The sequence below is a fragment of the Felis catus genome, chromosome F1 (assembly GCF_018350175.1).
Source record: "Felis catus isolate Fca126 chromosome F1, F.catus_Fca126_mat1.0, whole genome shotgun sequence".
NCBI classification, from domain to species: domain Eukaryota; kingdom Metazoa; phylum Chordata; class Mammalia; order Carnivora; family Felidae; genus Felis; species Felis catus.
The window spans coordinates 28,886,488-28,899,667 of NC_058384.1; the positions used below are offsets into that span (position 1 = coordinate 28,886,488).

General features: G+C 44.0%; 1 protein-coding gene across 3 annotated transcripts in view; it reads right to left on the reverse strand.

Annotated features, from left to right (window-relative positions):
• Window positions 1–13,180, reverse strand: part of CENPF (centromere protein F) — a 61,553-nt gene that overhangs the window by 27,527 nt on the left and 20,846 nt on the right. For 2 of the 3 annotated variants that reach the window (XM_006942776.5, XM_019821799.3), the window contains exons 8-11: window positions 12,047–12,172; window positions 10,940–11,068; window positions 7,269–7,391; window positions 1,353–1,488 (exon numbers count right to left, since the gene is read on the reverse strand). In XM_006942776.5, coding sequence (XP_006942838.4) covers window positions 1,353–1,488; window positions 7,269–7,391; window positions 10,940–11,068; window positions 12,047–12,172 — 514 coding nt within the window. The remainder of the gene's footprint in view (window positions 1–1,352; window positions 1,489–7,268; window positions 7,392–10,939; window positions 11,069–12,046; window positions 12,173–13,180) is intronic. The other variant, XM_045048431.1, reaches the window with a different exon arrangement.

A 13,180-nucleotide genomic window follows, 5' to 3' on the forward strand; every position in this document is an offset into this window, starting at 1 on the left:
CAGAATTTAAAAGAGAAAACAGTCAAGGTGCCTGGGTGGCTCAGTCGGTTGGGCATTCAACTCTTGATGTCATCTCAGGTCATGATCTCACGGTTCGTGACGAGGAGCCCTGTGTTGGGTTCTGCACTGACAATGCAGCACCTTCTTGGGGTTCTCTTCCTCCCTCCCTCCCTCCCTCTCTCAAAATACGTAAACATTTTTTTCTAATTTTTTTTAATGTTTATTTATTTTTGAGAGAGAGAGACAGAGAGAGAGAGCGAGAGAGAGCAGAGGAGGGGCAGACAGAGAGGGAGATACAGAATCCGAAACCGGCTCCAGGCTCTGAGCTGTCAACACTGAGCTTGACACGGGGCTCGTACTCAACAAACCGCGAGATCACAACCTGAGCAAAAGTCAGACGCTCAACTGGCTGAGCCACCCAGGTGCCCCTAAATAAACATTTTAAATAAATAAATAAATAAATAAATAAATAAATAAATAAATGGGAAAATAGTCACAGAGGAGCGTGACACATATTTCACAGGGGAGGCTGAAAGAAATCCTAGAGGTGCAAATACCCGGCTGAGAAAATTAATGTAAGTAAAAAGACATACGTATGTACAAATAAATGTGAAATGGTGGATTCATGTGGTGTGTGCAGCATAATCCTGTGTCTATACAGAAAGTGAGGAAATAAAATCACTCAGTCAAGTAAGTCATCAAAAAACAATGGTCATTAAGAGCTGGGAAAACACGTAGTGAATTTTTCCATCATCTGGGAAATGATATCGAGCGAGAAGATGAGCTGTCTGAATAAAACGAATAAACACACTTGAGACACAAAGAATAGCACTCTGGGGTGAGAGACAACACTGACAATTTACTTTTGTGTGGAGAATATTTACCTTTCTGGTTTCAAAGTGCTGAGAAACCAGGCAGTTTGGGACTCAATGTGCTCCAGTAAAACAATGTCCAACTATCACTCTGAAACCAAAAGGTAGGAGAGAGAAAACTTTCTCCACATCAACCACAGACATCTTTCTGGGAGGATATACGGGAAAACTGAAAAACGTTTCTAAAGCCATCCATCCTCCCTCATAGGACATCAGCTTAGAAAAATAACTCCAGGGGTGCCTGGGTGGCTTAATCAATGAAGCATCTGGCTCTTGATTTCGGCTCAGGTCATGACCTCCTGGTTTGCGAAATCAAGTGCCGCATCAGGCTCTGTGCCGACAGTGCGGAGCCTGCTTGGGATTCTCTCTCTCCTCTCTCTGCCCCTCCCCCGGCTCACCCATGTGCTCGCTCTCTCTCTCAAAATAAATACACAAACTTTTTTTAATGGAAATAGAACTCCAAACGCTAAGTGTACTTACCCCTCATTTCTTCTGCGAAGTTCTGGCTCTGACTCAAACTCTGTTTGGCCTTCCTCAGTTCTTCCTCCAGGTGGCAGGCTTCTCTGGCCCTTTGCTCAGACTGACTCTTAAGGAGGCTGTTTTCCTTCTTCGCTTCCTAAAGCACACATTTAATTGGTTGTAATCAAAACGACTCAAGCTAGTTATGACTTCTGCCATATATGGGTCCCAAATGGGACCACTTGTGTACCTCGCTGGGGAGGAATCTCACTTTCCCTTTGTGCACCTAATGAAGTTAGACATTCTTACTTCAATCAGATGATTTTATGAATAGAACTCAAAAGCACAAAACCCAAAACTGACAATAATCTTTTTCCTTCAAAGAAATAGACCTCTTTGAACTTTCTGGATGTCCCCATGCTGGCTCAAGAGTGACCTCAAAAGGAGAATCCTACTTAGAAGATCCTCGAAGACACAAGCTCCAAGTTCCTATCACACCTGAATGATCCAATACCTCTTTGCAAAGATCTGATATGCTAACGAACCGAAAACTTCACATGACAAATTTCTTACTTTTCATTGGAAAACCATCTTAAGGCTCACCGTAATGAGGATGTCTTAGTGTTTACCGAGAAAATCAGCAGTGTGCAAGATGCTGGAAAGGGTGTTGTCAAAGACACAAATATAAATAAGAGAAGAGTCTTTGGCCCTCAGGGTAGGTCTTCCCCTGGCAGCGGGGGAGGATTTGATACCAATCACTTAGTTCACACCAGGATCCGCTAAGTACTACAAAGAGGTGAAGTATGCTATGGGAAACCAGAGGGCAGGTACACGGAAGGAAGAATGAATTCTAGATGGGGGAATCTGGTTCTCTGGGTACCTGATTAGGTGAAGGAGCCATACAAAAAAGTAACAGAGACTCATATGCGTGTCCATTCCGTGGAGTTGGGCCTATTTTTGAATCTTTTTTTTAAATATATATTTTTTTAACGTTTATTTATTTTTGAGACAGAGAGAGACAGAGCATGAATGGGGGAGGGTCAGAGAGAGAGGGAGACACAGAATCTGAAACAGGCTCCAGGCTCTGAGCAGTCAGCGCAGAGCCCGACACGGGGCTCGAACTCACAGACTGTGAGATCATGACCTGAACCGAAGTCGGATGCTTAACTGTCTGAGCCACCCAGGTGCCCCCTATTTTTGAATCTTAAAAACAAGCATCATTTATTTATATGCCAAATAAAACCGCTACTGCTTATCAACCACGTAAGACTTGTGCGTCAACATAATAAATCCTCTGTTCATATTCTTCAATCTGTTTTCAACTGTCAGTGACTGCATCGCTGGTAAGTATCTCCACCTATATTATATGCCACCCTCTGGACCGCAGGGAATCGGCATAGATTGTTAAAAACCGACGGAATCAAGTGCCTCACATCCTTAGGGGGAAAAACATTTCATAAGGCTACCTTTTTTTTTTTTTTTTAAATTGCACTTCAAAAATACCCCTCTGAGAAGAAAGGGGAATTTTTGAATCTTAAAGAAACAATTAAGACCCATCTTCCAAAACCCAACAGCACTGTTAGAAAACAGATGGTCTTGGCAAGGCTGTGTTGGAAAGTTGCCTTCAATTATCAGCCTGGTTACTACCAGCAGATGGGTACCTAGGCAGCAAAGCCAAATGCAAGAAGAGGGAGAATCTGGCTAGTGGAGAGTACTTGAAAACTTGCTGGCAGCTGCTGTGTTCGTGCATATATGTTCATTTCATCTTCAGAACAAGACAGAACCTGTTGTAGTTACGCTCCTCTGGCTCCCTTGCCCCAATCCTGCCTCCCTTCCGTGAGTTAAATGGACGCTCTATCAAATTAAGAGATCAATCAGGGCTGACGGGAGGCTCCGACTGATCTCAAGACAGAGAGGCTAACACTTGCACCAGTCAGCGTTAAATTCTGTCAAGAGTGACCATGAAGGTGCACGGGTGTCGAGGACTTGAACGAGCATCGTTAAACTACAGAAATTATCATCGCTTGTTTGCTCTCCGGGCTCAGAATAATCACCACTCAAATGAGATCACAGATGTGACAGGAAAACTACCTTAAAGCACTTTAACAAGGGTAATGGAGCATTATTATTAGCATTTCTTCCCCAAATTCGACAATAGCTAGATCTGCAAGATCCATGCTAAGATTAGCCAAATCAGTTCAACGTAAAAGAGTAACTAGAGTTTTGGGGCGCCTGAGTGGCTCAGTCGGTTAGGCGTCTGACTCGGTTTTGGCTCAGGTCAGGTTCTCATGGTTTGTGAGTTCGAGCCCCACATCGGGCACTGCGTTGACAGCATGGAGCCTGCTTGACATTCTCTCTCTCTCCCTCTCTCTCCCTGCCCCTCCCCCTCTCTGTCTCTCTCTCAAAAATAAACAAACTTTAAAAAATTAAAAAAAAAAAAAAAAGAGTAACTAGAGTTTCGCCACCTGGGTTGACTTCGCATTTTTATTGGGCGACTTATGAAATATTTGCTTACCCTAAAAAAGTAATCAAGTTGACTGGCATCCGCACCTAGAGGTGGGGCAAGAAAGCTGAGAAGACGCTGTGTGCAAAGCTGGGGGCATCCCCAATAGAAGGAAGCAAGGTAAATAGAAGGAGAAAAGAGAAGGAAGGGGGCAACTGGATGTTCATGTATCTGTTGGTCTCTATCTATCTCTGTCCATAACTGGGGGCATTTAAATGAATAGTAAGCTCAATGGAAAGATTAACATGTCTTTCTCTCTTCTGGCATTAGCTCCGTAAATATTTGTTTCTAACAAAATGTTCAGCCAATCCTGGGACCCAGCAGGCTTATAATACTATGGCTATGACCAACCCAAGAATTTCAAAAGGCCCAAATTTGGAAAATGAACATCTGAAAATGGCTCTGTAGGCTGCCATCCATCAGCAATTAGTTTTCTGTGAGGCCACAGCCACTTAAGACTTGATTGGGTAGCTCATTATCAACAATGAGTTCGGCATACAAGGATGTATTCTCCTAGGCATCTCTTATGTCCTCAAATGATTTGCAAAATTGGGCACTAGTCTAGAAAAACACAACACAAATCCCTATAACCACAAGCCAGCATTAGAGCTTAGCAAGCAATTCCACCCAGATCAACTTCAGTTTTAGGAGCAGCAAGGGAAGCATCGTTTCCCAGGGCCAGACAAAACAAATTTCAGTTACTGTGTGGCATTTCATGATCCCATCCATGAATGGAGCTTAACATGTCCCCTGCTGCGGTGAAGTCTATACCATGAACCGGGGATGGATGCAGAGGATGTTCTTTGCCCTTCCTACCTCACCATTCTTGTCTGCCAGACCAAGCTCCTTCGAGAACCGATGTCATACAGATCCCAGTGCTCAGGAAGGTCCCTAGGCAAGTGATCCCTCATCCTGGTTACCGAATGATGCTATTTTATTGCCTCGCCCCAATGCTAGCAGGCTGGCCTTGGGGTGTGGGATGAGCAGCTTACCCAAAGCCTCCTTTCACATTGACACTAGATCTGAATTTGGCCATTGATCGGGCCATATAATCACATTTCTCTACTGATATCTTCTCATTGTGAGCAGCATGTCTGTTTACTAAATGCAGACAAGGAAAATTTCAGTACAACTGTCACATTATCTCAGCACCCAAAACCTCTAAGCATGCGAGGTGTGTTTGCACTTACTTAGAGTTCGATACCGAAAAAGCTACCAGAGTGCTAGAGGAACAGGACGGGCAATATGTTTAATGTGAGAAATCTCAAATGCACTGTCCCTTGCTCATCACTTTCTGTACCTACAGGTGAGAGCAAACAGTGGGCACATCAGACGGTCACAGCCGTTGACCATCTAAGCACTTTCCATCCAAAATTCAATCATTAATACAGCTTGCAAAAGGAAAGGGTATTATTTAGTCCTCCCTACATGCAGATGAGCAAAGTCAGACTCAGAAAGGCTAGGTCGCTGTCCTAAGGTCACAGAGCAGGGAAGTGGCAGAAAACGATGCAGTCCCAGATCTTCCTGACTCTAAAGCTATCGTTCTGCTACTAAGTTATAGTGCCGCTCTTACTGGGTAAGTCACTTTTCTAATGCCAATCCCAAAGCAAAGTGCAAGAGATAGCTAAACCCTTTGCATTCTTGATATCATCCTCAAAAGAAGACACATACCCACAAACGTAAATTAGGGCAAATACTACATGCATCCCCTAGCCCTGTGCTAGGCACTTGCACCGGACAACCAAAATCGAGGAAATCTAGGTGCAACGTGAAATGCATTTAACCGCACAGGCCAGAGTGCACGGCGGACAGCTCTACAGCTGTGGGGGTCTCCACGTGTCTTCTGAAACACCTGCAAGACAATGTCCAGCCCACCACCGCGCCTTGGCCAAGAGAACAGTGTTTGGACCCTCTTAACCAGACGATTGCTTTTACAAAATGTTTCCACCAGGCAGCCAGTGGAGTCGCGGGAGAGTTTCTGGCTGGAAGGAAAGCTCACAGAGGGAAGGGTTCGGTGCCAGTCTGCCTGTGGAAATGTTAGCAGAGCATCTGTTGGTTGGTCCCCACTGGCCAAAAGGCAAACATTTGTTTTGCTGAAACAAACACTTCCATTTGAAATCGTTCTCTGATGAAAGCATCATCTGACATCAAGTTTTCTTCCACTTGGGCTGCTGGAGCCGGGGCCTCCTGTCCCCAACAGCATTACCCCTCTGAGGCCGCCTGCTTTAACAATCACCTCTCTGCTACTGACAGATGTTCTGATTTCACAACCAAGATACACTCTTCCAAGCTGTGGGGATGAATACATTTAGAGTTTCCTCATCTGCATAAATAAATATCCTTTATGCAGAATTCTTTCTGAAAAAGGGGCTCCTGGGTGGCTCAGTCGGTCAAGCGTTTGTTCGACTTCAGCTTGGGTCACGATCTCGCCGTTCCCGAGTTCGAGCCCTGTGTCAGGCTCTTTGCTGATAGCTCAGAGCCTGGAGCCTGTTTCAGATTCTATGTCTCCCTCTCGCTCTGCCCCTCCCCTACTCTCTCTCTCTCTCTCTCTCTCTCTCTCTCTCTCTCTGTCAAAGATAAACATCAAAAAATATTAATAGGGGCGCCTGGGTGGCGCAGTCGGTTAAGCGTCCAACTTCAGCCAGGTCACGATCTCGCGGTCCGTGAGTTCGAGCCCCGCGTCGGGCTCTGGGCTGATGGCTCAGAGCCTGGAGCCTGTTTCCGATTCTGTCTCCCTCTCTCTCTGCCCCTCGCCCGTTCATGCTCTGTCTCTCTCTGTCCCAAAAATAAATAAACGTTGAAAAAAAATTAAAAAAAATATTAATAAAAAAACTCTAAAAAAAATCTTTAGTCTAAAAAATGATCGCAAAAGATTTAAAGAAGTGGGAAAAATGCTTTCCTGTGACATTATTTGATAGAAAAGAAACTTCTACTGTTCTGCTATGCTTCTTTGTGCTGATTTATGGTTCCATTCAAGTTGTTTCAATCTATTAACTGTCCCTAAATGGTTCTCAAATGAACCCTTTAAGATAAACTCCAGACCGCCAAATAGAAAAGCCAAATTAAAGTCAGTACGAGTAAAATCCCACATCATCATCGTGCTCTCCTCGTATCCACACCACTGGAGAAACTTCATCCACCATTTCGTGTAACAAGAATGAATTTCCCAAGAAAGACACTGACAGTCTTGCACATGCCCAACGTGACTCTGGAAGTTGGGGCAACAACTGATGATTACTTGTTTTTGCAAGAATTTTAAATCTAGAAATCCCTCATCTGTCGTTGCTTTTGTTTAAACCTAGGACTTTCCACAAAGTTTTTAAGAGGCTCAAAAGCCAACCCTTGGAAAGGGGATCTACATGATCCATCCCATCACCAGTTTTGTTTCTTTCCACTTAGAAAAGTTGATAAATACTCATCTACTCCTCACTTACTTCACTGCTTCTCCTCAGCTCATTTTCCTGCATCTGACTCGCCTGCAATGCCTGTTCGGTTCTGCAGAATTTTTGCTTGAACTCTTCCAAATTTTTTTCTAGCTGGTGCCTTACTGATGTGACCTGTAAAAAGAAGACAAGGTAAGGTTTAATTTTTATGTGCTTGACTTTTTAAATATATTGTTTCTTCTTTTTTTAACATTTATTTTTGAGAGAGAGAGAGAGAGAGAGAGCGAGCGCACGTGCAAGCAGGAGAGGGGCAGAAGGAGGGGGACAGGGCATCTGAAGTGGAGCGAGCCCAATGTGGGGCTTGAACTCACGAAACTTGAGATCATGACCTTGGGCAAAGCTGGACACTTATCCAACCGAGCCGCCCAGGGGCCCCTAAATTATTTCTTCTTAAGTAAAATGGTCATGGGACATGAGAACTGATGCCATCGATTTTGGGTGAGAAACAATATATGTCACAGCTAAATACAGCATTAGAAGTTTAACTTAAAATACCATCAGAGCACTGTGGGTGACAGCATAGAGGAGATCAAAAAGGGCTGGGTTTGGAGAGAAAGCAAAAGAGAAAAAAAAAAATTTAACTCCAAAAAAAAAAAAAAAAAAAAAAAGAAACAATGAAATAGTAATAAACAACCAAAAAAAGAAAAGTTGAGATAAGAAACAGACCGGAAGTGGGTGCCTGGGTGGCTCAGTCAGTTAAGCATCAGACTCTTGATTTCGGCTCAGGTCATAATCTAACCGTTTGTGAGTTTGAGCCCCACATCGGGCTCTGAGCTGTTAGTGCAGAGTCTGCTTAGGATTCTTTTTCTCCCTCTCTCTGTGCCCCTCCCCAGCTTGTTTGTTCTCTCTCTCTCTCTTTATCTCTCAAAATAAATAAAAACTTAAAAAAAAAAAAAAAAGAAAGGAAAAGAAACAGACTGGGAGAATGTATTTGCTATGAAATAGACTGGGAGTAAGTATTTCCTATATAACAGATTTAAGATTCTATATCCAGGGGTGCCTCGGTGGCTTAGTCGGTTGAGCATCCAACTTTAACTCAGGTCATGGTATCACAGTTCATGAGTTTGAGCCCCCTGTCAGGCTCTCTGCTGTCAGCACAGAGCCTGCTTCAGATACTGTCTCCCTCTCTCTCTGCTCCTCCCCCACACTTTCTCTCTCAAAAATAAAAAATAAATAAACATTAAAAAAAATGCATTTCCATAATACAACAAATAGAGCACATCTTTGGTTCCATTTAGAAAAAGGTAAACCAATTTTTTAAAGGAGTAAATAATAGAAGTAGACAATTTTATGCAAAAAAATACAAACATATCAACTTCTGAAAGAAACATCCTCAGTGGTAATCAAGGAGGAATGAATTGAAACAACGATTAAGACGACTTTTTCACTTCTTAGTTGACAAAATTTTTAAAAACAGGATTATCTCCAAGGGTGAGAAAAAATAGGACCTCTCATGCTGGGTGAGAAGGTAAATTACAATTTTTTGGAGAGCAATTTGTCAGAATCGATTACAAGGGAGAATACATCTGTCCTTGAGACCACCAATTTCACACGTGGAAAGGTGTCCTACAGAAACATGCACGTTACCCAGTAATGCCATCCCCAGGGCTACAACGAACAAGATAACGTTGACAACCTAAACATCCACCTGTAGAATAATTAAACTAGAAAACATCCAATAAAAGCAAGGCTCAGACACTACCAACAGAATGTTGCATTTGAAACAAAAATAAAACTGGTTCTTTCTTATAGACTCATAGACCTCTTCAAAAAACAAAACAAAAAACCTCAAAAAAGAAAAAAATAATAAAAAATAAAAAGCCTAGCATGGAGCCCAATGTGGGGCTTGAACTCATGACTCTGAGAATCAAGACCTGAGCTGAGATCAAGAGTCGGACACTTAACTGACTGAGCCACCCAGGTGCCCCAAAAGGACTTTTTTTTTAAAGGGTCTTGAAGGAAACCCTTTAATAGTTATTCTGGGAAAGGAGGATTTTTATTTTCTACCAACCTTGGATAGCTGGATAGAGAGAGGATCATGAGCACATCAGAGAACCCCTAATTAGTACATAACGCATGACAGTGATGGTTACCTCTCCCCATTCCAGCTGCTTCCCCATCTCTGGCTCCTCTACGAAGAGAGGGCAACTCGTCCCACTTGGTTATATCCTGAACTTGAGAGTTAACCTGTATTTCCCATAAAATGAGACTCTACTTGAATGATAAAGCCTTAATTTTAAAAATAAACAAAGAAGCAAGCACTAAGAAAGTAAAGAGATGAATCTCTGACATATTCACAGTAAACTCCACAATGTGTCACCCTGTCATGCTATATGGGTCAAGTCAAGAAAAGAGCGAAGGACTATAACCCATCTGTTGTGCTGTTTTCAAGCTATGGGATTCGGTGCTTGTGTTTACAGGTAGAGCAGAGAACTAAACAGGCGAAAGCCTGTCCTCATGGAAAGATTTGAGTGACAGAAGGAACACAGCATAAAAAGAAACAAAGAGGGGTTCTTGGGTGGCTCAGTCAGTTAAACGTCCAACTCCGGCTCAGGTCATGATCTCGCGGTTTGTGAGTTTGAGCCCCATGCCGGGCTCTGTGCCAACAGCTCAGAGCCTGGAGCCTGCTTCGGATTCTGTGTCTCCTTCTCTCTCTGCCCCTCCCCCACTTGCACTCTGTCTCTCATTCTCTCTCTCTCTCTCAAATAAACAATCATTAAAAAAAAAACAAATGAAATAGCTGTATTGTACAACAGATGATATGCCCTATGGAGAAAACTTAAGCAAGGTAAAGGAAACAGAAAGTATTTGAGGATAGGGATCTATGTAGTGACCAGGGTAGATGTCATGGATAAAGTGACATGAGAGCAGAAAGCTCAAGCAAGTGAAGGTGCCCTACAGATCCATCTGGACACAGCACCTCCCTGAAGATGCTGAGTGTGTTCTACCAATAGCAAGGAGGCCAATAAGCGAGGTGCTGGAAGGGCCACCAGGGTCCTGCAGACCTTTGGAAGGATGAGCTCCTACTATAAGAGAGGCGGGAAGTAGCTATAGCTGTGAGTAGGGGAGTCCCATAACCTGACTTACACTTTAAAACACTCACTGCTGGGGTACCTGGGGCGGCGGGGGGGGGGGGTGCACAGTTGGTTAAACATCCGACTCTTGATCTCAGCTCAGGTCAGGTCAGGATCTCCCAGTTCATGAGATCAAGCCCCGCACTGGGCTCCGTACTGACAGTGAGGAGCCTACTTGCGATTCTCTCTCTCTCTCTCTCTCTCTCTCTCTCTCTCTCTCTCTCTGCTCCTCCTCTCAAGTTCCCCCCCTCCACCCCCCGCAATAAACAAATAAGTCAATGGATTATAGTTTTCAGCGCTTTGACTATTTGCAGACGTGAATTACTCCGGGCGGCTCCCACCTGGTGATATGACCTCAATCCACAGGAATATCACACCCCTCCCCAGACCTTCAGATCTGAGATCCTCACTCACTCCCCTCCTTCTGTAAATGAGGAAGCGCAGACCCAGAAGGATTCAGTTTGCTCTCTTCTTTGATAAGGAAGGCAGCTTTTCTTTGGAAGCATCAGAATGTCAGCCGTGAGACAGAAAACGCACCAACAGGGAAAAGGGGGAACAAGTGAGGAGAGAGGTAAGCCAGCTGCCTACTTTATCCAGGTCAGCCTGCAGGATATTGTGAGTGTTCTTGGCCTGCTGTAACTCCTGTGTGAGTCTGGCTTTCATCTGCGTGCACTCCTGGTCCAGCGCTTGGCAGGCGCGCTGTTGACGGCCGAGCTCCTGAAACACCAAAGACACGCGCATCAGTCGGACGGACGCCGGTTAACGAGGAGACTCCGGGGTGAGCCGCCAACCTCCTGCAGGCCATGCCACGCTGAAAGAGCAGCACGCAACAGGGAGCCAGGCTGACCACTCACCTCATGATAAACATAACCCATCGAGTGTGGGTCCCGGTGATGGGACGCAGGCCTCAGGGTGGGGGGGAAAGGGGAAGAAGTCCGCCAGCTGACCGCGTGGAAGCTAGCCGGCTTCCGTCCCATCCCCAATCTTACATTCCTCATCACTGTTTCCACAAGCCCAGGGGGCAAAAGAGAGGAGAGCTGAGCTGTCACAGTCACGCCTCAGCTAGGAAATCTAAGGTGCTCAAAACTGGGGCTTAAGATCTCAAACACCACAGCATCACTTGCAATTGAGAACGACAGCAAGGAAATGCCACCAGCGAACTCTGATAACCGCGTCAGGATACCAGATTACCATTTCCAGGCTCTTACTCTTCCAGGCTCTTACTGAAAGGTTAGAGAGCCTCAGTCCATACGATACGCTCTGCCAGGCCAACTCACTTGCCCCTGGCAGTAATACTTCTGGAATTTCTTTCCCCAGTACATCAGCTACCTTTTGCATATATTTGCCAACCCACGGGCTTTAGAAACAGGTGGAGAATAGGATACAACTCCCTTCACAACTGAGGGTGTTTGAAAGATGGGAGATGATCCTTTCCCACTTGGTATTAAATCGCAAACAAATCAGAGGACACGGATGAAAAGGAACATGCTGGTTAGCGAGTCCCTTCTCCCATAGAAAACCGAAAGACGGAAGTGTGAAAGAAAACAGGGGAACCTTTTCCTCACAAAGCCGTTCCTCTCTCACGGAACACCCCAAGTGACCACAAACAGCTCTTCTTTTCAGATGATGAAAGTGTGAAATGCCCAACAAGAGCCTTCTGGGCAAACTCCTCGTGAATCCATTTACCTTACTTACCTCTTGAAACTCCTTTTCTTTCTCCTTGATTTTCTGTTCCAGAGAACACCGGGCACTGTCTGCATTTTGTCGCTGACAGCTCAAATCTTCAGACAATCTCCTCAGTTTTTGTTCCAACGCAGCACACTGACAACAAATAAAAATGGTCACTACACAAGGATCCGAGGCAAGAAGCAAATATTTGGAATTTTAGAAAAGTGAGTCCTGAGATCTGGTTCAAGTTCATCTTTGTGTTTTGAGATTTTGTGTCATAAAAAGTTGGGATTAAAATGATCAGCAAAGGGGTGCCTGGGTGGCTCAGTTCATAAAGCGTCCGACTGCTGCTCAGGTCACGATCTCGTGGTTCACAGGTTCAAGTCCCACGTCAGGCTCTGTGCTGACAGCTCGGAGCCTGGAGCCTGCTTCAGATTCCGTGTCTCCCTCTCTCTCTGCCCCACCCCCACTTACACTCTGTCTTTCTTTGTCTCTCAAAAATGAATAAACGTTAAAAAAATAATTTAAAAAATAATGGAATGATCAGCAATTACGAAAACCACTATATTTATGTTAGCACACATAATGCTTGTATTTGGGAAATATTAGAGAGGATGTAAAGTATTAGACCATTTAAATAAATACTCCATAATTCGAACTATGAAAGAAGAAATATGTGTGTCTGAATAAAGATTCATCTAACATTGTTGCATGGAAATGAGAGGTTCAAGTGCAATGATGTTGACCTGTGTCATTTAGAAGCTGTAAAATAATCGGAGGGTACCCATCACCTTCATATGACAGTCTGTTTCAAGCATAAGATTTTGCGGGAAACTTCAAATATTAAAATACTTCTTTCCACAAGGCTCTCACTGTGCCATTTTAAATTCTGAAGGTTCACAGCACTCCAGAGAATATCACAACTGTTTTTAACCAAGCTGCCATAAATAACACAAAGAACAGTCTTTTTGCCTTTGTACATAGCCAATTTAGGATGGCTAAATCAAAACTTAGGATGCCCTTCTAAAATTAAACTGGAATAAAATGGTCTTAAATCATCAAGTTTTGTTCCTTTGAATCTTCCCCATGGTGTTCAAATCCCTAAAATGCCCTACAAAACAACTCCAAATTTCCAGGGAAGAATAAGAACACTTCATATGG